General features: G+C 52.3%; 10 protein-coding genes across 10 annotated transcripts; 5 read left to right on the forward strand and 5 right to left on the reverse strand.

The window, feature by feature from the left end:
• Positions 1-217: 217 nt before the first annotated feature.
• ASPVEDRAFT_123150 (glycoside hydrolase family 11 protein) lies at positions 218-937 on the forward strand (the record flags this gene model as incomplete). Its single annotated transcript, XM_040806054.1, has 2 exons — positions 218-489; positions 538-937. The coding sequence occupies 2 exons, from the start codon at positions 218-220 to the stop codon at positions 935-937; spliced, it is 672 nt and encodes a 223-aa protein (XP_040664452.1).
• A 647-nt stretch (positions 938-1,584) lies between these two features.
• On the forward strand, positions 1,585-3,677 carry ASPVEDRAFT_124889 (S53 family peptidase; the record flags this gene model as incomplete). The annotated part of the gene is made up of 5 exons (XM_040806225.1): positions 1,585-1,787; positions 1,838-2,098; positions 2,142-2,359; positions 2,403-2,523; positions 2,573-3,677. 5 exons carry the CDS (start codon positions 1,585-1,587, stop codon positions 3,675-3,677), a joined length of 1,908 nt encoding a protein of 635 aa, XP_040664453.1.
• A 399-nt stretch (positions 3,678-4,076) lies between these two features.
• Positions 4,077-5,747, forward strand: ASPVEDRAFT_80329 (MDR family MFS transporter; the record flags this gene model as incomplete). The annotated part of the gene is made up of 2 exons (XM_040816847.1): positions 4,077-5,042; positions 5,100-5,747. 2 exons carry the CDS (start codon positions 4,077-4,079, stop codon positions 5,745-5,747), a joined length of 1,614 nt encoding a protein of 537 aa, XP_040664454.1.
• A 50-nt stretch (positions 5,748-5,797) lies between these two features.
• Positions 5,798-7,250, reverse strand: ASPVEDRAFT_479663 (MDR family NADP-dependent oxidoreductase). Its single transcript, XM_040813906.1, has 5 exons — positions 6,546-7,250; positions 6,356-6,494; positions 6,238-6,307; positions 6,129-6,183; positions 5,798-6,079 (listed from the first exon to the last, which is right to left on the reverse strand). The coding sequence occupies exons 1-5, from the start codon at positions 7,095-7,097 to the stop codon at positions 5,849-5,851; spliced, it is 1,047 nt and encodes a 348-aa protein (XP_040664455.1). The 5' UTR covers positions 7,098-7,250; the 3' UTR covers positions 5,798-5,848.
• Positions 7,251-7,933: 683 nt separating this feature from the next.
• ASPVEDRAFT_125367 (NAD(P)H-quinone oxidoreductase) lies at positions 7,934-8,992 on the forward strand (the record flags this gene model as incomplete). Its single annotated transcript, XM_040806268.1, has 2 exons — positions 7,934-8,305; positions 8,369-8,992. The coding sequence occupies 2 exons, from the start codon at positions 7,934-7,936 to the stop codon at positions 8,990-8,992; spliced, it is 996 nt and encodes a 331-aa protein (XP_040664456.1).
• A 123-nt stretch (positions 8,993-9,115) lies between these two features.
• On the reverse strand, positions 9,116-10,270 carry akr1 (putative aldehyde reductase (AKR1); the record flags this gene model as incomplete). Its single annotated transcript, XM_040806195.1, has 4 exons — positions 9,116-9,469; positions 9,516-9,932; positions 9,986-10,172; positions 10,224-10,270. The coding sequence occupies 4 exons, from the start codon at positions 10,268-10,270 to the stop codon at positions 9,116-9,118; spliced, it is 1,005 nt and encodes a 334-aa protein (XP_040664457.1).
• Positions 10,271-12,452: 2,182 nt separating this feature from the next.
• Positions 12,453-14,163, forward strand: ASPVEDRAFT_38197 (DUF3431 domain-containing protein). The gene is made up of 4 exons (XM_040811648.1): positions 12,453-12,749; positions 12,821-12,965; positions 13,041-13,628; positions 13,714-14,163. Exons 1-4 carry the CDS (start codon positions 12,611-12,613, stop codon positions 13,823-13,825), a joined length of 984 nt encoding a protein of 327 aa, XP_040664458.1. The 5' UTR covers positions 12,453-12,610; the 3' UTR covers positions 13,826-14,163.
• A 19-nt stretch (positions 14,164-14,182) lies between these two features.
• Positions 14,183-15,714, reverse strand: ASPVEDRAFT_80334 (putative GPI-anchored cell wall protein Pst1; the record flags this gene model as incomplete). The annotated part of the gene is made up of 3 exons (XM_040816848.1): positions 14,183-15,137; positions 15,201-15,570; positions 15,627-15,714. The coding sequence occupies 3 exons, from the start codon at positions 15,712-15,714 to the stop codon at positions 14,183-14,185; spliced, it is 1,413 nt and encodes a 470-aa protein (XP_040664459.1).
• A 678-nt stretch (positions 15,715-16,392) lies between these two features.
• ASPVEDRAFT_25555 (uncharacterized protein) lies at positions 16,393-19,169 on the reverse strand (the record flags this gene model as incomplete). Its single annotated transcript, XM_040809792.1, has 4 exons — positions 16,393-17,734; positions 17,787-18,620; positions 18,670-18,987; positions 19,060-19,169. The coding sequence occupies 4 exons, from the start codon at positions 19,167-19,169 to the stop codon at positions 16,393-16,395; spliced, it is 2,604 nt and encodes an 867-aa protein (XP_040664460.1).
• A 440-nt stretch (positions 19,170-19,609) lies between these two features.
• ASPVEDRAFT_80336 (uncharacterized protein) lies at positions 19,610-21,548 on the reverse strand (the record flags this gene model as incomplete). The annotated part of the gene is made up of 6 exons (XM_040816849.1): positions 19,610-19,770; positions 19,818-19,917; positions 19,967-20,076; positions 20,124-20,814; positions 20,864-21,252; positions 21,317-21,548. The coding sequence occupies 6 exons, from the start codon at positions 21,546-21,548 to the stop codon at positions 19,610-19,612; spliced, it is 1,683 nt and encodes a 560-aa protein (XP_040664461.1).
• Between the last annotated feature and the right edge of the window lie 332 nt (positions 21,549-21,880).

Genomic DNA, 21,880 nt, shown 5'->3' on the forward strand with positions numbered 1-21,880 from the left:
ACGGAAACATGTCCGCTGGATATGGTTGCAGCCACAGCTCGTGAACGCCATCACGGTGTCCTCCTGATGCGCCACGGAATATGAGTCTGAACAGCCTAATATGCCTCATACAATCAATTCAGCCTGCCTGCCTGCCTATAAAGGTCTATAAAGCAGCGCTCCCTCTACCAAACTATCAACCAGCACCGAAAAGACAATCAACATCGAAAGAACAACCATGGTCTCTCTATCCACTCTTCTCTTCGCTTGCACCGCTGCAATCGGCGCCTTCGCCGCCCCTACCAAAGACCTCTCCTTGTCAGAGTCAAGCCTAATCGAGCGCTCCACCCCTAGCTCCACCGGCTATCACAACGGCTACTATTACTCCTTCTGGACCGACGGCGGCGGCGATGTGACCTACACCAATGGTGCCGGCGGATCGTACACCGTGCAGTGGTCCAACGTGGGAAACTTCGTCGGCGGAAAGGGATGGAACCCTGGGAGTACACGGTACACACACCCTATACCTGAATTCTAAAACAATGCTAACAGTCCCAGAACCATAAGCTATAGCGGAAGCTTCAACCCCAGCGGTAATGGCTACCTCGCCGTATACGGCTGGACCCAGAACCCGCTGATTGAGTATTACATCGTTGAATCGTACGGCACGTATAACCCCGGCAGTGGGGGCACGCACCGTGGAACGGTGAGCTCTGATGGGGGCACGTACGATATCTACACCGCGACTCGATACAATGCGCCCTCGATTGAAGGGACGGCGACGTTTCAGCAGTTCTGGTCGGTTCGCCAGTCGAAGCGGACTTCGGGGAGTGTCAATACGGCGAATCACTTCCAGGCGTGGTCTCAGCTGGGGATGAGTTTGGGGACGCATAATTATCAGATTGTGGCGACGGAGGGGTATCAGAGTAGTGGATCGGCTTCGATTACTGTGAATTAGGGTGTTGTATTTTCTGAAGCTACTCGGGCGAAGTGATGCTGGGAATAAGGTTATAGGATAATTACTATTCAGATTATTATCAATGAAGGGAATTTGCTATGAGATATATACTAACTGGAAGCTGCTCTATCCACTTAACTTGGCGAGCCTGATACAGCCCTACTTTCAAAGCCAAGGCAACCCAGAGTAACAATCTTAGCAAGACGATACTTCTTTGTTCCGCCATTGAGTGGGAATCAACAGAAACAGTGAGTTTGCTACCTGTGCAACCTGGGCGTGAACAGTCTCACTCCAGCCAATGGCTGCAATAGCGGTACCAATATTCACCGTGCTGGCTGCAAGGGGATATTCTATTTTCAGTTTGATGTTGGAGGGGTAACCGGTGATATATTGAATCCCATTTAATCTCGGTCGTGCCTGTGTTGGTCTTGAGACTTGAGACTGGGTTTTGGAGTGGAAACAATATGAAGCCATTCCCATTGTCTGCCTATTGTTCACCAACACGCCAACTCACCACTGTTTTTGCTGCTGTTCCTGTTACGATATCTTTACTTATTCATATTTCTTTTCATGGGCTTTTAATATTGGTTGCCAATCGGCTTCAAACTCTCGCTTACGAATTCTCCTTGCTTTAAAGATCATCTGCAATGCGACTATTGCTTTTTCTAGCGATAACGCTCGCTGCATTGGGCGTTGTGTCTTGCAGCGATCACATCGTCCATGAGCGCCGCGACATTCTTCCTGAAGCATGGAGCAAGGTCGCAAGACTAGGAGGCCAGGAGGTCCTCCCGGTCCGGATTGGACTGGCCCAGTCGAACCTAGACAAGGGACACGACTTGTTAATGGAAATGTATCTCGCCCAGCTCGACTGCTCCTGACTGCATGCTAACCCTTGCATAGATCGGATCCCGGATCGCCGGCCTACGGAAAACATCTATCGCCGGAACAAGTCCATGACCTCTTTGCGCCGGCTGGAGAGAGCGTGGATCGCGTGCGTGCTTGGTTGGAATCAGAGGGTATAGATAGAGATCGTGTCACACAGTCCGTGAACAAGCAATGGCTGCAATTCGATGCGTCTGTGCAGGAGATGGAGCGGCTACTCCGGACGGAATACTATCTATACTCGCATGACTCTGGTCGGTCGCATATTGCCTGTCGAGAGTATGTCTGTCCTCTCCTTTTCTTGTTTCGTGCTAAGCGGTAGGTATCATATCCCTCTATCGTTGAAGTCGCACATCGACTATATCACGCCCGGTGTCAAGATCCAGGAGGTCAGCGCTGGATCGCATAAGCGCAGGCAGAAACGGGACGATGTCGATATTTCCCCACAGCCAATTCTTGGTTCGGATGTTGACTTAGGGGAGTTGTTGGAAGACGTTCTTTCATATTGCGATGTGGTAGTGTCGCCGGCCTGTATCCAGCGTATGTATACTGCTTCATATAAATGGCATTGACTGACGAACAGTCATGTACAATATCACTCAAGGCACGACTGCAGTTCCGGGGAATGAGCTTGGGATCTTCGGGAGCTTGGGCGACGTTTATACCCAGTCCGACTTGGACCTGTTCTTTTCCAAGCTTGCAGGGTATATCTTATCTCCATCCCCTAATGCAGGGCAGCCCTAACTTCAGCAGCAACATCCCCAACAACACCCACCCAATCCACAACCTCATCAACGGTGCCACAGCCCCAGCATCGCCAGAGAATGCAGGCCCAGAATCCACCCTAGACCTCTCAGTCTCATACCCCCTCATCTGGCCGCAGAATTCAATCCTCTTCCAAACCGACGACCCCGTCTACCAGAACAACTACACCTTCAGGGGAACCCTCAACAACTTCCTCGACGCAATCGACGGCTCCTACTGCGACGCATCCGAAGAGGATCTCGACCCGCCATACCCAAACCCGGCCCCAGGCGGCTACAAAGGCGAAAAGCAATGCGGCGTCTACAACCCCACAAACGTAATCTCCGTCTCGTTCGGCGTCGCAGAATCCTCCCTCCCCATAAGATATATCCGGCGACAATGCAACGAGTGGATGAAACTCGGTCTCCAGGGTGTTTCCGTCATCATTGCGTCCGGCGATAGAGGCGTATCTGTCGACAATCCGGATTGGTGTCTCGGCGAAAATGGTACCGTCTTCCAGCCCGACTTCCCAGCCATCTGTCCCTATGTTACCGCCGTTGGTGCAACTACCCTACCCGCAGGCGGAGACCCGTATAACCCCAACGAAGTCGGCGCTTCGTTCGGTTCGGGCGGCGGCTTCAGCAATGTCTTCCCGCAGCCGTGGTACCAGCGCTGTGTGGTTGAGGAGTATCTTGCCCGTGTGAACCTGAGCTACCCATACTACGAGGGCGTGGATAACAGCAGTTTCGCGCAGAATGGGGGAATCTACAACCGCATTGGCCGCGCCTATCCCGACGTGTCAGCTATCGGCGAGAACATTCTTGTCTTTTTGAGAGGAGGGCCGATTATAGGTGGAGGAACTTCCGCCAGTGCGCCGATATTCGCGGCAATGCTTACCCGGATTAACGAGGAGAGACTTGCGGCGGGGAAGCCGACTGTTGGGTTTGTCAACCCGCTGCTTTATGCCCATCCCGAGGTGTTTCGGGATGTTACTGTGGGGAGTAATCCGGCGTGTAAGTCGGATGGCTTTCCGGCTGCTCCTGGGTGGGATCCGGTTACTGGGCTTGGGACGCCGAAGTATGATAAGATGCTGGAGCTGTTTATGGGAGTGTAGTTACTTTTACACATTTTAGAAGTGACAGAGCTTTTGGAATAACCTTGAATGATAAGTCCTCGTATGAATCGGTTGTAAATTTTCCATTGTAGATCTGGATAATGAGCAGTTTTGACGAATCAGGGGTTCCCTGCGCTGAATAGGCAGTGCAGTCTCTGTCCGTATGCAGACAACCTTGAAGCGAGATGAGCTTAAACTAATTGGCGAATTGTCAATGACAGTTCCTTGTTACTTATTATGATTGGCTATGAGTGGACATGAGTGACCATGAGTCATGTCTTGGCGTGATCCACCTTCCGGTTCGGTCCTCAAGGGCTGAGTACTGAGTATAAGAGTATAAACTGAGGATAAACTGCATCCATCAGTTCTTCAGCATCACACTCATCATTTTTTTTAATCATGGCAGACAATACTGCACAAAATACCTCTGATGCTCTCGAGAAAAGAAAATCAACGCCGGATCTGCAAGATGAACCACAATACCCTGGCAAAGCCAAGCTCGCCTTCATCCTATTCGGCCTCACCCTCTCCATGTTCCTCGTCGGTCTCGACAACACGATCCTCTCCAGCGCGATTCCAAAAATTACCGATCGATTCCATGCCCTAGGAGATGTGGGCTGGTACGCCAGTGCATACCTTCTCACCAACTGTGCCTTCCAGCTGTTCTGGGGGAAGCTGTACACCTTCTACACCGTCAAATGGGTCTACCTCGCTGCTCTCTTCCTCTTCGAAATCGGCTCTCTCATCTGCGCCGTTGCTCCGTCGTCCATGGCACTGATCATCGGCCGTGCCATTGCAGGCGTCGGGGCTGGCGGCGTGACCAACGGCTCATTCCTGCTCATCGCGCACTCTGTCCCAGCGCCAAAACGACCAACTCTTGTCGGCCTTCTCGGTGCCATGTACGGTCTTGCTGCCATTGCAGGGCCACTTATGGGCGGTGCATTTACCGACAACGCCTCGCTGACATGGCGATGGTGCTTCTACATCAATCTCCCTCTCGGCGTTGCCCCGGCCTCGATAATCGTCTTCCTCATCCCGTCGTTTGCTGGCAGCAACAGCCGCCAATCCGGCGTCCTGAACCAGATCAAGCAGATGGATGTCCCGGGGTCGCTGTGTCTTCTCCCAGGTGTCATCTGCCTCCTCCTCGCGCTTCAATGGGGCGGAACGAAATACCCATGGGACAACGGCCGCATCATAGCCCTACTTGTCCTCGCTGGCCTCCTGCTCATCGGATTCACAGCCATCCAGTACTTCAGCGGAGACCGCGCAACCGTCCCACCCCGTGTCTTTGGGAACCGCAACGTCTGGGGTGCTGCCCTCTTCGGGTCCGGCGTCACAGCCGGCTTCTTCTTGATGCTATACTACGTACGTCTCAACCAGCCAACCCAAGTTTAACCTCTCCCTCCCTAACATCTTCGTTAGATCCCAATATGGTTCCAAGCCATCAAATCCGCCTCCCCCATCCGCTCCGGCGTCATGAACCTCCCCATGGTCCTCGCCTACGTCGTCTTCTCCCTCTCCGGCGGCCTCCTCACAAGTATAATCGGCTACTACGTCCCCTTCGCCTACCTCACCGTGATCCTCATGTCAATCGGGTCGGGTCTATTGACCACCCTCTCCGTCTCCTCCGGAAGCCCCGAGTGGATCGGATTCCAGTTCCTATTCGGGGCCGGGGTCGGACTCGGTCTGCAGACTTCATTTGCGGCGCCGCAGTGCGCGCTCCCCATTGAGGATGTGGCTATTGGCACTGCGATTGTCATGTTCATGGAGAATCTGTGCGCGGCGGTCTTTGTCTCTGTTGGGCAGAATGTTTTTGGGAATCAGCTTAGCAAGAATATTGGGATTTATGCGCCGGGGGTTGTTGATGCTGGGAAGTTGATTGAGAGCGGGGCGACGGAGGTCAAGAGTGTTGTTCTTGAGAAGGGGGAGAGTGCGTATCGGGCTGTGCTGGTTGCGTATAATAAGGCGCTGACGGAGACGTTTTATGTTGGGGTTGGCTTGTCTGTTGTTGCGGTGTTGGGGGTTGTTGCTATGGAGTGGGTTAATGTGAAGAAGAAGAGGGGTGTTTGATCGTATTTCTATATTGCTACGCATTATCAGGATAGATTTATAGATAGAATTGCTAAGTCTTAATGATATAATATTGTCTTCGTCATGTCCCACTATATGCTCTACGCAACAATATTCGTGCAGAGCTTGCCGGTGTTGGCGCCCTCAAACAGCTTCAGCCACACATTCGGCACATCCTCGAACTTTGAATCGATAATCGTCTGCATCGAGTCGTCGATTACGATCTTGCCTTGCGCCCACGCGGCGGCGAGCTCGCTGATGACGTCGGCGAACTTGTGGATGTAGTCGAGTACAATCAGGCCGCGGATGTTGAGGCGCATAGACACGACTTCCTGTTTGTTGTTAGTTTCTTAATTTAAACAGGGTATGTTAGGTACGTACAAAGAAGTTCTTGGGCCCGGTGGGTTCGGCGGAGTTGTAGTTTGAGATTGTGCCGCTGGTTGTTAGTTAGTATGTATACAGTGCAGTTATGATATCTAGATGGGCGTACCAAACAGCAATGCGTCCGTGGCGCTTCATGCGGGTGAGCATCAAGTCGAGGATGTCGCCGCCGACATTATCTATCAAGTCAGTCAGACACTGCAGTTGTTAGGTTGGATATAACATACCAAAGTAAACATCAGCAAAGCCCTCCGTCGCATTGATGAGATCCTGCTTGAAGCTGTCCTTCTTATAGTTCACGCAGACATCGGCACCGATCTTCTCAACATGGCGACACTTCTCATCGGTGCCTGCAATGCCAATAACCTGCACCTGTTAGCCCTTTCCAACAATCAGAATATAGATGAAGAGACTCACCCGCTTACACCCAAGAATCTTCTTCGCAATCTGCACAACCATACTGCCCGTCGCACCCGCAGCCCCCGAAACAACAACCGTGTCCTCGCTCGTCGCCGCCGCAACCTCCTTAATCCCGTAATAAGCAGTCAGTCCGGTAAAGCCCAGCGCACCCAGGAAATGGCCCCGGTCCAGCCCCGGAATCGGCTGCACAACCTGCAGACCCTTGATCTCGTGCACCGCGTACTCGGTCCAGCCCTGGCCGGTAACGACGAGGCTGCCCACGGGCAGTTCATTGGGGTTACCGGACTCGACGACCTCGGTCAGCGCGAAGGCGGACATGGGCGCGCCGACGGGGATGGGCGGCATGTAGAGGCGCTCGGGGTCGGCGTTCGGGTTGATCCAGGTGCGCTGGGCTGGGTCGTTGGAGAACATGAGCGACTTGAGGACGACTTGCGAGGCCGTTGGGGCGGGGAGGTCGACTGTGGCGAGTTTAAAGGTGGGCGAGTCCCCGGTTATGGTGGGGGTGCCTGTTGGCTTGGAGTTGAGGATCCATTGGCGTGTGGACGGCATTTTGTCAACTGCAGTCTGGATATGTGTAGATGTAGACGGGAGATTGAGAGAGGCAGTGGACTGGCCTTATAAGTGACTGACTCGAGCAGGCTTATTTAGCTCGTCGGCGATATCCACATTGGGACGGAGGGATCCACGCCGTTTGAAAGTGTCCGAAATGAACCCGTCGCCACTGTGAAACTGAAACTGTGAAACAGCGGTTGTCATAGCTGGATCGTGTTTGTTCTTGTGCAGAACGGGCCTGGATAGGGCTTTAATTCCGGCACCCAGTAACCTTATGCTTAGTGCTTACAGGATTCTGCATCCCTAGTGTGGGGCTCCATATCTCCTGCCTACACCGTACTTAGTGTTATGAAGGGTGTCTTGGACTCCCCGCTTGTTGCAGACCTCGGGCCGGGGACGGCTGAGGTTATGCAGTCTCCATTGATGGGCACATTGTCTAGGCTGGAGAATAATACTCCTAGCAGTGAATAATACCCCTAGCAGTGAATAATGCTCCATAGGCTAGTCCGGTTTCTACAGCCCTGCTGCTGCTCGTTTCTGGTCTGTGCAGCAACTCTGTTCCCTCCTCTTGGCGACATCGTCCAGATAAATAATTGAGGTCAACCCTGTAACAAATTGTCTCGTATATCCAATATCCAAATTATGAATCGAATGAATTGAATGAATTGAACATTATTCAGTAGTGGAAACGACCCACCTGCTTATCAATCACTTATCGCTCAACGACATCATACAACCCCTCACCCCTCATCTTCAACTACTAAACTTCTCTTCCCTAAACTTCTTCTTCCTCTCTAATCAATCTCCAATCAACCAAAATGGCCCCCCAAACCATGCGCGCAATCGGCATCAAAAATGGCTCCGGCGATGCCGACGCCCTCTTCATCGACCAAATCCCCACCCCCACCCCAGGCCCCTCACAGGCACTCGTCAAAATCAACGCTTTCGGCCTAAACCGCATGGACCTGCTACAGCGCGAAGGCAAATACCCCGTCCCGCCTCAAGCTCCGCCAACCCTGGGCGTGGAATTCTCCGGCACAATCGCCGAGCTAGGCGGGGGCGCAACCGAGGATTTCAAGGTCGGCGATGAGGTCTTTGGGCTTGCGTATGGCGGGGCTTATGCGGAGTATATCTCTGTTGCGACGGGGATGCTTATCCATAAGCCTAAGGAGTTGTCGTGGGAGGAGGCTGCGGGGATTCCAGAGGTATGTCTTCTTCTCCTTACCTACCCATTCTCAACTGTACTTGTCAGGTGTTAACTGGTGTAGACATGGATAACAGCAACCCAAGCCCTACACCTGGTGGGTGCCTTCAAGCCCGGAAACAGCGTGCTCTGGCACGCCGGCGCCTCCTCCGTCTCCATCGCCGGGATCCAACTCGCCAAGGCGGCCGGTGCATCCGCAATCTACGTGACCGCGGGCTCAGACGAGAAAATCGCCTTTTGCGTGGACAAGCTGGGCGCGACGGCGGGGTTCAATTACCGCACGCAGGACTGGGCGGAGGAATTGAGTAAGGCTACGAATGGGCGTGGCGTCGATGTTATCGTGGATTATATCGGGGCGGGGTATTTCCAGGATAACCTGAAGGCTGCGGCGCTGGATGGGCGGATTGTGAATTTGGCGTTTTTGGGGGGTGTTAAGGTTGAGGGGCCGGTGGATATTTCGTATTTCCTGAGGAAGAGGGTGAGGTTTGAGGGGAGTACGTTGAGGAGTCGCGATGAGGGGTATCAGAGGAAGTTGAGGGATATGGTGGTTGAGAATGCGCTGGAGAAGTTGCGGAGTGGGGAGTTCAAGGTCTTTGTTGAGAAGGTGTTCAAGTTTGAGGATGTGGTTGCAGCGCATAAGTTGATGGAGAGTAATCAGACCAAGGGGAAGATTATTTGTACTATCTAGATATAGTATACGCTCATACATTATATTTTATACACCATACAATAACTACGGCTGGAAAGGCGGTCATCTATTATTCATTTTATCATTTTATCCTATTTACATCGTAGTGACCAGCACATCTGTTTAAACAATAACCTGGTGGCCGGCAGGCTTCTCGTCCTCCTCGCCGAAGATGTTGATGTTCCAGCGGGGCTTGTTGGCCACGAAAGGAGTGTTGTAGCGGCGGCGGTTCTCGCCGAGCTTGGAGACCTTGGCAATCTCCTCGGGGGTGAGCTCGACCTCCTGGAAGTTCTCGACAATGCGCGAGGCAGTGACGGACTTGGGGATGACCGAGTGGCCGCCGACCTGGGACCAGTTGAGGATGACCTGGGCGGGGGTGACGGTCTTGCCGGTGCGCTTGGAGGCCTCGTCAGCGACGGCCTTGACGTCGGGGTGGGCGACGAGAAGGGGGATGTTGAACATGTTGTTTCCGAAGGCCTAGATTTGTTAGCTTAAACCAGACAACAAACATCCGGAGACATACAGAGTAAGCAGTGATGTGGATGTTCTTCTTGGCGGCGTATTCAACCATGTCGTTGCTCTGGAGGACGGGGTGACGCTCGAGCTGGTTGGCAGCTGGGACAACACCGGTGGCGTTGATGATGGCCTCGAGGTGGGCAATGGTGTGGTTGGAGACACCGACAGCGCGGGCCTTGGACTTGGGGAGCTTGGTCATGGCCTTCCAGGTGTCGACAATGGAGATGTCGTCCACAATGAGGACATCGCCGCCTTCGGCATCGCTCTGGGCCTCCAGAGGGAAGAGGTTGTCTCCAGTCTTGAAGGCGACGGGCCAGTGGACGAGGTAAAGGTCGAGGTATTCGAGCTCGAGCTCAGCAAGACACTCGTCAAGGGCCTTCTCGACAACAGCGGGGTCGTGCTGGGAGTTCCAGAGCTTGGAGGTCTAGAATTTGTTAATACAGAAGTGTGCTGTTTAACCAGGCTGTTTAAACTTACGATGAAGAGGTCCTCACGCTTGAGGCCGGGAACATCCTTGTAGGCGCGCTTGATACCCTCAGCAACCTCACGCTGGTTCTGGTAGATGGTGGCCAGATCCAGGTGACGGTAGCCAGCCTTCAGGGCCTGGTAAACAGCCTCGCCGACCTGGCCGGGGGCAGACTGCCAGGTACCGAATCCCAGCTGGCTGTAAACAGTTAGTAGACGCGATTAATTCAGAAAGAGAGCTGTATCATACGGGATCTGGGCACCGGTGTTGAGAGTAACCTTCTTTCCGAGAGACATGGTGAGTATGGATGGACGAGGATAGAATTGGTGGGAGAAAGAAAAGAAGCAGGCCTTGGGAGGGGGAGGAGGGGGAATAAAAGGTCGCCCAGACGCAGCTCCGGTGGGGTTCGACAGGCGCATCGTGGTATTGATGTCCCGACCATCCAACTTCTTAGTAACGCAATTATGCCACCCATCCATCAATCCAGGTCTTGGGCTTGATCCCCGCCATCCCTCCAGTTCCGTTACCCCTCGGTGGGGCACCTCTCACCATGGCACTCGCACCCTGCCTCATGCCAGCCAATGTTCTGTTGGACGGCAACAGATTCTTCCTGCATGCACTCTCACAGACATCTCCATGGCCGCACAGGGTCCAGCACAGTTCACAGCGCAGCCAGAATGATGTCAGTCGGTTGACACTCCTCCGTGGGGAAGAGAGCGGGCTCTCAAAGGGGAAATTCACCCGGTTGGACGGATAAATTGCAGCCAGCCCGTCAGCCAATCAGGCCTTCGGTTTCTCGCCTCGGAGAAAGACCGGCTCCGCTGGGTCGCGGTTAAATTTGTCGCTTTCGGCGGTCCTCTGCGGCTGGACCTTCTGCTTGAGCTCCTGCGCTTCGGTTGATTTCCATTGCCCTCTCCAGAACAACCCCACGCTGGCCGGGGTAACTCCAGGCGGCCCTCCGACAGGCAACCAGAGCCTGCCGGCAGGTTTGACGAGACCCTCCTAGAACCTCAAATAACCGTCGTTCTTTGTAATATTGCCGAAAGCTGCCTCAGTGACTACGGCATTCGGCTTTCAGCAGCCAGTTCATCCATGCTAGCGCCTCTAGACCCCAGGCGTATTCAATCGGGCCGGGAAGATTCTGGTCCAACACCGAAACTCGGCTCTATTTATTTGCTGTCCGTGTTCGCGTGCATCCTCGCTCGCATACGGCACACTCCACACGGCATATACTATACAGTCAACCCACCAAGCATCGACTTACCTCGCTTCCAACCGGTCTTCGGTAAAATGGCTGTCCCGCTGTATTCTGGAAGTGATTCCTTGGCCTAATCTGGCCTAGCCTCCCAACGCACGACAGATGCTCTACTGGTAAGCGCTGTAGCTAGCCTGCGAACATACTGGTCCGAGCTGCATGTTTAGATATCCATTACGAGCACGGACGAAGCAATTAAAGAACTACAAAACAAGCAATGCCAGTTTGCCAATTGCAATATTGACGAAGAAGAGAAGTTGTGAAGCAAGTTAAATAACTTTGGCTAAGCTATATCACTTGACATATAAAGCAGTATGCACTTGGTCTTCTGGGTCTTGTGTTAGCATTCTTTAACAGGTTAGCCGGAGTATCTGATAAGATCGATCGAGATCCTGACCACCTGCAAGCGCTAGTCCTTTTCTGTAAAGCTCGAGATAATTCTGTAGTCACAGATCGAAACATCTACCCACAAGCAGTATATGCAACTCCTCTTTATAAAGTATTCCATTCTAGTCGCAATACATTGATTTGCAGAACTAACTTTATTGCTACCTTAGACATGATTGGCTTCTATCTAGCTAATATCAACGGCTAGTTCCTGGAGGCCTGGGCATCTTAATCGAAGCTTAACGTGTGATGCGGTTAACTGGGCATTATACAGCGGAGTGTTGGGACAAAAATTGCCTGTGAAACTGGCTAGTGCTGACAAGAAGGTTGTTGATTTGGGGGCTTTCCCCACTATATGTATACAGTGTACAGTGTATGGAGGAGAGCTGACCTTAGTGTTTATGTGGCTTGGCCCTTAGCACAAGGCAGCAACATGAGCTGTCAGGTTCATTCTGTTTTCCTGCCCAGTATCCTGAGCATGAGAGACATTCTGCCTTAATTAGTTAACTGCTCGATCGCTTCAGAGTGGGCTGTGAGACAAGCTCATGAATAGGGCTGGCGTAGATTAATTATTCTAAATTAAGACACAAACACTGAGATGGCAGCAGAGACTATACCAGGTGCGGAATGGTGTTGTCTCTGCCAGCCCAATAAACACAGCACTATTGACGTGATTGTGGGCCATGATAGACCCTGATTGGCTCGCCAAGGGGAACTGGCCCCCTTTCCTGGCCCTTCCATAGTTCAGTTCATCCCTACAGAACCGGATCTTGGAAGGCTCTGCTTACGTGTGCCCTGCGATGCTTTCAGCCTCCCAACAGGGTTAGCGACACACACCACAACCAGGTCTTCAGCCATTTTCGCTCTCATTCATGTATCGATTCTTGTTCTAACTACCTTGCTCCTCGCCTCTGACGTCTCCCGCGCCCCTCAGCAACCTCTACCGCGCCGCCTTATTGCGTCTGCGTCAACCGGCTCTGGAGAGATCGTCCTGATGCCTAAACGGCGTCTCTTCCGTTGGCCAGCGCCCCGGACGGCTGGGCTGACGTTGCTGGCCATGCTGTTCAGTACCATCGCGCTCTTCCTCTATGGCGGCGGTTCATTTCCTGTATCGCCGCATCGTCGACAAAAGCGTTCGTTTTTTTTTTTTTTTCGCATTTCCTGACAGTGAACGCGTGGATAGTACTAACACTAGCTCCAATAGAGGAAGAAGAATCGAACCGTAACCAGGCCATTCGCGAACTTGCCGACATCACAGCGACATATAGCGATTTGAGTCAAGTCGGGTTGGTATTAGCAGCGACGAAATCTGACGATCTCCAGTGGCTTTTAGATTACTGCAAAGAACGGTGCGTCATTGCCGCCAAAAACACGACTTAGCCGGCCAGTGGAGAACAAAACTAACTCTTCTCGTGTTTTGACAGCGGACCTGAAACCGTCCCATTTATCTATAGCACCGACGATATACCCGACCCTCGTCTTTTAAAACCCCGCACAACCCGAGGCCGTGAGGCCACCGCATACCTGTCCTACGTCGTCGATCACTACGACAACCTCCCTCCCTACTCGATCTTCATCCACTCCAACATCAACCAATGGCACAACGATCTCTTTGGCTCTGAAATGCCTGCGACTCTGCGCAATATCCGCCTTGATGCCGTCGATGCGATGGGCTACGTTAACCTCCGGTGCAAGCATGACCCGGGGTGCCCAACGAGCGTCCACCCCTGGAACCCAACACAAATCGACATCGACGGGAACGACATCCGCGCGTTCTTCCCGGAGGTCTACAAAATAATCTTCAACGTCGCAGATGCAAAAGTCCCCGAGCATATCGGGAATGTATGCTGTGGACAATTCGCCGTCAGCCGCGACCGCATCCTCCAGCGACCACGGTCCGACTACGAGCGCATGCTGAAGTGGGCGGCGGAAACGACACGCACCGATAGCTTCGGCGTTGGCTGGGTGTATGAGAAGATCTGGCATATTATTTTTGGGATGGAAGAGATCTAGTATGTTGCTGGTCCTTGTCCTTGATTCTTGATCCTTGCGCGCTGTGCTGCAATTCCGGTTTGCTAACTAGTGTTCTTCTTGTAGCTGTCCCCGATACGAGCAATGTCGCTGTGACGTTTACGGGTGGTGCGGACCACTGGCGGACACGGGCGAGACGCTGCAGGCAGTGCGCGCCCCGGCCTTACTACAATCTTAAAATATGTTTACTCGACCTACGTAATAGACGATTGACGGATATCATTTTTTCTTTGGCTTGCTGAAACAGTGCAAAATTCACGGTTACTTTGTCTTTTCATTTTTGGGGCATCATCTTTGTATAATATAATGGGTTTTCGGAGCGTACGGCTTACTTGCATTGGCATGACATGGTGTCTGTTGTCTGTCGGAACGAGAGAACGCGGGAATGACTTGGATGCCTGATATGGCGGGTGGTTTTATGAGCTGGAGTCTGGTAGTCTTCCATAGATAAACGAATAAACAGGGTGGTCATAATTTCATAGGTATCTTGATATACAAATTTATCGCCATTCCACCATAGCCATCATATAAAACATCACGCCCCAGCAGTGTTACTGCCATTCTCCGCATGAATCGCCCGCTGGTGTCTCGCCCCATCAAACCCACCATCAAGCTCAAACACCGCTCCATCACCCACAACCCTCTCGCCATTCCTCATCCCCTCCTGCTCCGCCACCGAAACCGCAGGAACCTCATGCACGTCCCCACTATCCAGCATCGGCACATCCGACTCTGACGGGCGACGCCTCGGCACATTCCGACCCGCGTTCAAGAACAGCGCATCCCCCTCGCTAATCGTATTGCGATTGCCAGGCCCATTCGTCCCCGGAATCAAAGACGTAGGAACAGGCATTGAGGACGCCGTTGCCGAACCAGCCGTTAGAGACGACGGGAGACCAGAAGACGGGTCCGTGGATGATGGCGAGGTAGAGGATGTGAGTCCTGCTGTTGTTGTAGAGAAGGCCGTTGACACAGGCCGCCGGGGAATTGTCCCTGCTGTCGTGACGCCTCGTTCAGTACCAGAAGTGGATCGGCCTATCGCTGCTGCGGCGATGGGCGCGCCGTTACTGCTGGCCGCGCCCGTGCTGGGTGTTTGGCCTTGGCTGGGAGGATGCTGTTTCTCTGCATCTCTCATAGCGGCGATGCCTGCGCCGGCTGCAGCGGCGCGGTTCTTCTTGCGCTGCCGAAGCCAAAGCCACGCCAGGATAAGCGCGATGATGATCGCGACAACAACGCCGATTACAATTCCCGCAATTGCGCCGCCGCTAATGCCAGAGCCGGAGTCCGAGTCCGAGTCCGAGTCGTCGCCGGGAGACGCGCTCGCTGACGGTGAGGCCGTGGTGGTCGCGCAAGAGTACGAGCCCTGGAAGACCGCGCCGTCGTTGTCGCCTCCCTCGGCATTCACTCTGTCGATGCCGCTACACCCTGCTGAGCCGGTGGCGACGATAGAGGATTCGCCGTTGACGCGCTCGAGGTTCTCGAAGGAGAGACTTTATTACCTGGTTATCAGCCACAAATACAACGCGCGGGTGGGCAGGGAAAAGAAAACATACGTATTAAACCCCCCATCCAAATCCATCTTCCCGCGCACAGTCTTGAGATTATCCATGCTCAGCCCCGTGAGTGCTTTATTATCCTGCACTGTTAGATCGCCTCCCACCGTCTGCGCATCATCGAGCTGCAGACGATTCAGCTGATCGTTGCCTGTGACCTTGATTGCGCCGCCGACATTCTGCAGGTCTGATGCCGAAAATCCGACCAGGCCTGTGTCTTCAATTGTCAGGTCCTCGCTGACACTCTGAAGATTCTCGAGATTGAGGGTTCCGGCTGCGGAGGAGGAGATTGTGACGCCGCCTTTGATGTCTTCGCAGTTTTCGAATGCGGAGTCGGCGTCGGCCTGGGAGGTTATTGTTACGCTTGTGCCTGGGGCTGTTAGCTGGGTTGTGGTAGGTCGGTAGGTATGTATGGGAATGACGTACAGGATGAGGAGCCATTTGCTGCGACCGGCCGGACTAGGGCCGTTAAGGCCAGAGAAAGCACGAGTTGGGGTATCATTGGGAAAATCATTACGGCGTACTATCAGTTGTTGTGTCGGTGCGTCATGAGGAGCCTGGGGGAATGGGTATTGAGGCTATACAGCACAACGCAAGGACGGCATTGCGGACAGTGACTGGGAACTCCTGTGCCTGGAGGGCTAAGGGTTCTTTTATTGTTGATCGGATTTCTCCAAAACTGGAGCAGGCTAGTTGTTTAGCTCGACTTGGCTACTATTTTTTTTTTCGCGATGGTTTCATCTCGCCTTGTGGGTTCGACACTACATAGTATGGGTTTATTGCAGGCTCCAAACTGCGAGGTCTCTTGCAATGGACGAGTCATTGGGAAGACGTTCTTGTTACCTGATTGCTACTGCGTTGGCCAATCTGTGATGGTATTGTTATGGAAGATCAAGTGGTGCACACGGACTGGAGGCTGCACTGCCTCACTGACCCACCGCATCGCAGTTTTCTCTCCACAGAGCTTCCCAACAGCGCAAACCAGCTCGAAATTCAGGACCACGAGGGCTTCGTCAAGCCTAACCGAACCCTTCCTTATCCGATTCGATCTATTTATATCCAGACCCTGTCTCCGATATCCGCTCGAAGCTACATCAAGTATCCACGCCAAATTCAGGCACCAAAATTCTATGGTGTATCACTATCACCCCAGCCTTGGTATAAATATTGTTACCTAGGCGATGCTTGGCCCTCATTTTATTTGATCCGTCCAATCGAAGACGGTGTCGTCCGTGCTTTCTCCAGGCAGTGATATAACCAGTCGGCCATTTCCAGCTCCATCTCGGCCGGACGTGAGTGGATCGCCTTTTTCGCACTCTTCGAACTTGAGCGTGTCGGCTTCTTTCTCGTTCACTGTTGCCGTGGACCATGAGAGCACTGGATAGTTTTCCATCTTATCCTCATTCTCCAATAGGAGCCTCACGATATCCGGGTGATCTTGATTAGCTGCCCATAACAATGCGGTTTGCCCGTTGTTATCTCTGCTCTCGACATCTGCGCCGGCCTTGAGAAGGAATTCGACCACTGTCCGCTGTCCATATTTAGCAGCGAGCGATAGCGGGGACTGCCCATATTTATCTCTGGACTGTTTATCAGCGCCGAGATTGACAAGGAGCTCGACAACATCGCACTGTCCGGTCTTTGCCGCCCACGATAACGGTGTGTGCCAATTGGTATCCATCGAGTCTCGAGAAGCTCCCAGATCCAAAAGCAGCTGGACCAGACCAACGTGTCCTTCGCAAGCTGCCCAAGAAAGAGGGCTCTTCCCCAAGGAGTCAGGCAAGTTTATATCCCAACCTATCATAACCAGCTCGTGTACGGTATTGTCTAGCCCAAAGTACGACGCAAGATGTATACCATCGACCTCTTTTGGAATTGGCCAAGGGCTGTCCTCTAGAAGTACCTGGGCGGCGCAAGTTGCCTTTTGTTTATTTCCTAAGAAGTCCAGCATGATACCTAGGTCTTGACGCTGAATCTCTCCATGGCGACCCCAATTCTGAGCTGCGTAGCGATAAAGGGGGTACTTGTCGAGAACGCCGGCTTCATGGATGGAATGCGAGGGGCAGTCCTTGCAGAAATCGTACGACAGGTATGTTATGCAAGTAACTGCAATATTATGTTGCGCGCTCGGAAACCATGAGGACCAGGTCCGTTCAAAATATTCCTGCGCGGTGTAGTGAACCAACCGAATAATATTGCTCTGTTCATCGACAATTACAAGGCCTGCGCATACTGAAACTATGTCTTCCACGTCCGAGATATTCGCGTCATCGAGGTAGGGCACCCCGATCTCTACAGCCAGGGCATGCTGTAGTTCTCTTGTAGTCAAAGGGCCGGCACAAGTGATCCACGACAATACCTGCTTCGCCATATCTCTCTGGTCAGAGACCTGCCCCTCAATCCGTTCCATGGCAGTGCTATATGCAGAGTCGTACGCATTAGATCCACTAGGTAGGCTTTTAAGGGCCATTTGAACTGCCTTTTGAGACCTCTTCCCAACCAAGGAGTCTAAATGCAACTTGGCGAGCAAGAACCTGCCGGTTCCGGCGGTTAGTTTGCACGACATATGTGATAGGAACCACTTACATTCCACCCACTGCTTTGGAAACCTCGGCGATTATCTCGCATTGAAGGTCCTTGTTCCGCGAGACGAATGATGGGAGTCTGGAGAGTTGACTGCGTAGATACCGCCACACGTCTTCCATGGTGGCGCGAATCTCTAGGGTAGGGCACGCTTCAAACGCAGCAATTGTGTCTGGAATATACCTGGAGGTGGCCAGAAGGTTGACATTATGCTCTTTCTGTAGACCGTAAATTGCTGCGATAAAAGATTCCCGAGCAGTGCTTCCACATTCATCAAGAGCATCCACCACAATGAAGACCCGAGAGAGTTGAGCCGAGAAGACCTGCAGGAACTGTAGAAGCTCGCTGACACTTGGTTGTATCTTTTTATTCCGTGACTGGGCATACGCTGTCCTCACAGAGTTTGGAATCTCCAAGCTTCGCTGGACGAGCTGTCTTACCACGCTTGCAAGGAGATCTCGGAATGTCTGCGAAGGCCGCTGCCGAAAACTGCAGTAAACATATGCGATACCGATACTTTCACCGTGCTTGAACGCTCGTTCCAGGTAGTCAATAATTATAGATACCATGATTGTTTTCCCCGAGCCCGGTATTCCTGGACAAAACAATGTCTGATTGCTACCCTCCAACCAGCCCCGAAACTGGCTTGCTCCAAGCAACCACTGGCCGCTCCCTGGCTGCTGTTGGTTAAGGAAGTCATTCTGCTGCGCTGCATAATTAACCGGGCTCAACCACTCAAGAACCTTATCAAGCTCGTCGTCGCTGTGGAAATGCTTAATCGCAGCAATATCATCCCTCGAGCGAGTCGTCGTCTCACATATCGCAAGGTTAATCTGTCTTCATGAATATCAGCATGTGACAACAAGTTCACATCCACAAAGCGTACATGTTGAGTCGACTCATAAATAGATTAAAAATAGCCACCTGCCCCCGAATACGCTGCTCAAAGGCCTCTATCTCCTTTGGATCCCATTTCAACCGCTGCCACACACGTCTCGAGAAATGGCGTGGACCGCGAGTAGCCTTTGGATCTGCCGTGTCCATTTCAATATTATGGTATCTTGCAAGCAGATGATGAAGCTCTTGAAGAACCCCACAGCAGGACCGTGATATATCCTCGAGTTGTTGTCTCTGGGACTTGCTCAGGGCATTTTCCGGGTCGATGTCTTCGATATCACGCAGGACGTTGGATAGGGACTTGATACTGTCACAAATCACAAAAGCATATTAGCTCTGTTCCCCAAAGGAATAGGGTGGGTAGCTAGCTCGGACATACCCTTCGGCTGTATTCTTGAAATGGGTTGGTGCGTAGACGAAACGCCTTCGGATCTCGTTTGCGAAGAGGAGGACGGAGAGGAAGTCTCCTGCTCCATATCCGAAGCTCATTTTGGATTGACGTCGATGGGGTTTGTAGTGTAGTATGAGGCTATACAAATATATGCAATCGCGATGATGCTGGGGTACAGTGGACGGGGCGTGGTAGGAGTGTGGTAGTCATTCTAAGAAATAGCCTAGCTGTATGGACTCATGAAAAGAGTCTGGATTGCCGAGAATGGCAAGTGCATCCTAGATTGGAACTGTGACTAGAGAAGGACTGGGGTCAGAAGGGTCACGCGCTGATATGGCTCGGCCGTGTCGGGTATAGCAAGTACCGAGTATCTGTTGGTATGGATGAAGGGCTGACAACGCTTGTCAATTATCAATGTATAAGTCTAAGTTCATGTGCGTATCGCATAAGGGGCATGATAATCATGACCAAGGGTATATATAAATCTATAAGACATTTCAGGAATATTGTAACACGGATATAAAACGGAGATACCATCTCAGTAACGTGGGCTCCAAGTATCGAGGGTATGAAGCTCGCTCCACTCGACCTCCAATTGACGAACGATCCAGGCTGTTGGCCATCCCACTTTCTTCTCCACAAAGTCGAGGAATTCAAACGATCCCTGGTGCTCGGCTGGATGGCGAAGGCAGAATCCATCTTGACGGGGTTAGTGTTGGCCTTGGCTATCAGGGTGAAAAACATACATCGATGGAGTAGATGGCAGCCCATAAAGTACGCGTTCACGACTGTTTCGTTGGATCTTGATAGTCCAATCACGTTTATGAGGTGGTATGCAATAGTTTGCTTTGATGGTCAGCGTGAATCGTGTGGGTATCGTGGTAGGTACACAAACCTCTTCTATGCGCCGCAATTTGGCGCGTTCATAGTCGCTTACAATTGAGTAGTGTGCGTTAGAAGTTGCTAGGAGGATGCGAGAGGTATGGTAATATTGTAAACCGACGACTTAGATGGTCAGTTTCATTCGACCCGGGGAGTTAAAAGAACCATACCTGACGGCGGAGACACCAACCACAGCTCTGGAAAGGGTCTACTTTCCGCAGAATTGGCCTCCTGGTATTTCAAGGGCTGCCAGCTGATGGGCTTTTCCCGATGCCACTGCTCAACGCACTCGGATAAATAGTTCCAATCGTTCTCATCAAAGCTAAATGTTGGCGCGGAGCGGAGTTGGATTATTCTTGCACACAAGAAGATGATCCTGTTCGAATAGGCTGCATCATCCCTCCGACGAAAGACGGACGAATGCTCATAATTCTCTAGGTTAAGTTGCATGGGCTGGTATTCAACAAGGCAGGCGTAGATGGCCTGCCGTAGAAACTGCCAGCTGACAGCCTCCGCCAATCCACCAGACGAAGCTGATTTTGACATTGTGTTCAAAAGCCGGGTTGAGCCAAGCCAATGGCACTTTTCATCGGCTACCCTCTCCAGTTCTTCATACATGCGTAGGATTACCACGGTGATTAACAAGTTATCGTCGTATGATTCCTCAGCTTTGCCAAGTGCGCGTAGGAGCAACTCAATGCACTGGCCGTGGTACTCTGAGGCTTCCCACTCACTAGACCCAGATACGACCGCGGAGTGCCGCGCAGATAAACATAGGACTGCCTTGAGGACCATCGGAACCTGAAGTGCTCTCCGAGGAACTTCGGTTGAGAAATGGGAGTGCTGATCACAAACATCAAACTGACAGGTCAGTACCACTAGCCAACTTGCAGCATCACACAGAACGTACCCTAGGAGAAAGCGTTTGGATGAAGGAACGGAGAAGGAAGGCCTCGCGCGTCGTCATTGGCGCAGTAGAATTTTGACGTGGGCTAAGGGAGCTTAGAGAAGGTGAAAAGTCTCCCCATGTGCTGATAGAGGGCAACGGAGACGGACCACTCGCAGGCTTGGGCGAGATGCTGATAGACGATATTGTTCGGCGCTCATCAGGACTAGAGCCCGCCAATTGAGCAATCAATTGGTTGCTAGGTTGGGTAGTATCCTCGCGCGGACTGGGTGTGCTTGGGAATTGCGGTTGTGGCACCGCTGGCAACACATTGGGGGGAGGTCGATTGTCCCTCAAAGGATCAGATGTACCATCTGAGTCGGGATCTTCGGCGGATTCTTCAATGAACATCACTAAAACACGGGTTGGTCAGATTTTATCAAAAGAAGTACGCCCCAGGTTCCTAAATAAGCTTACATGATTGAGGAACCTTCACCCAGGGCTGACAGGCATCCCAGGCCAGCTCGAATTTGGATGCTGTTCCCTGGCTTTTCTGATATACATGGCGGACAGTCTTGAAGCGGAACGGAGGGTCAAGATGACACGGCCGCGAGAGACGAGAGCATTCATTGCATGACGAGGCACCTTCGGCAATGGTACATTTGATATGGCGAAGACGACAACGCTCACATCCCCTACCGATTCGCATTGCAAGGAATAGAGCTGTGCGTCCAGCGCTAAGAGGAGAAATTGAAGATGGTGATCTACATCGGCGGACTCGGGACACAAATTGAGAAGGCAACGCGGTCCGTGCAGTGTACAGGGAAGCAAGGACAGAGAAAATGGCCAGGCTAGGAGTTAGCGAGAGCGAAAAGCGAAGCGATTCACAATCCTGCGATTCGTCTCGAAATGGAAGTTTCCCCGCAATCCCCCGGGTTGCTGAATCAGCCGGCGTTTGCGGGTGTGATTGGTGCCCTCACGGGTCGGACTGTCTCCGACACCAGCCACGAGATCTCCTCTCGCCATCGCTCCCCAAGACAC

The sequence above is a fragment of the Aspergillus versicolor genome (genome assembly GCF_001890125.1).
Source record: "Aspergillus versicolor CBS 583.65 unplaced genomic scaffold ASPVEscaffold_2, whole genome shotgun sequence".
Classification (NCBI taxonomy): Eukaryota; Fungi; Ascomycota; class Eurotiomycetes; order Eurotiales; family Aspergillaceae; genus Aspergillus; species Aspergillus versicolor.

Coding starts and splice junctions, on each gene's coding strand:
- ASPVEDRAFT_479663 (XM_040813906.1), bottom strand. CDS start 7,097: ATGCCGTCCACACGCCAATGGATCCTCAACTCCAAGCCAACAGGCACC. Junction 6,184..6,237: donor CACGGACGCATTGCTGTTTG/GTACGCCCATCT, acceptor ACTAACAACCAG/CGGCACAATCTCAAACTACA. Junction 6,080..6,128: donor CCGGGCCCAAGAACTTCTTT/GTACGTACCTAA, acceptor AACAACAAACAG/GAAGTCGTGTCTATGCGCCT.
- ASPVEDRAFT_38197 (XM_040811648.1), top strand. CDS start 12,611: ATGCCTAAACGGCGTCTCTTCCGTTGGCCAGCGCCCCGGACGGCTGGG. Junction 12,750..12,820: donor GCCGCATCGTCGACAAAAGC/GTTCGTTTTTTT, acceptor TAGCTCCAATAG/AGGAAGAAGAATCGAACCGT. Junction 12,966..13,040: donor TTAGATTACTGCAAAGAACG/GTGCGTCATTGC, acceptor GTGTTTTGACAG/CGGACCTGAAACCGTCCCAT.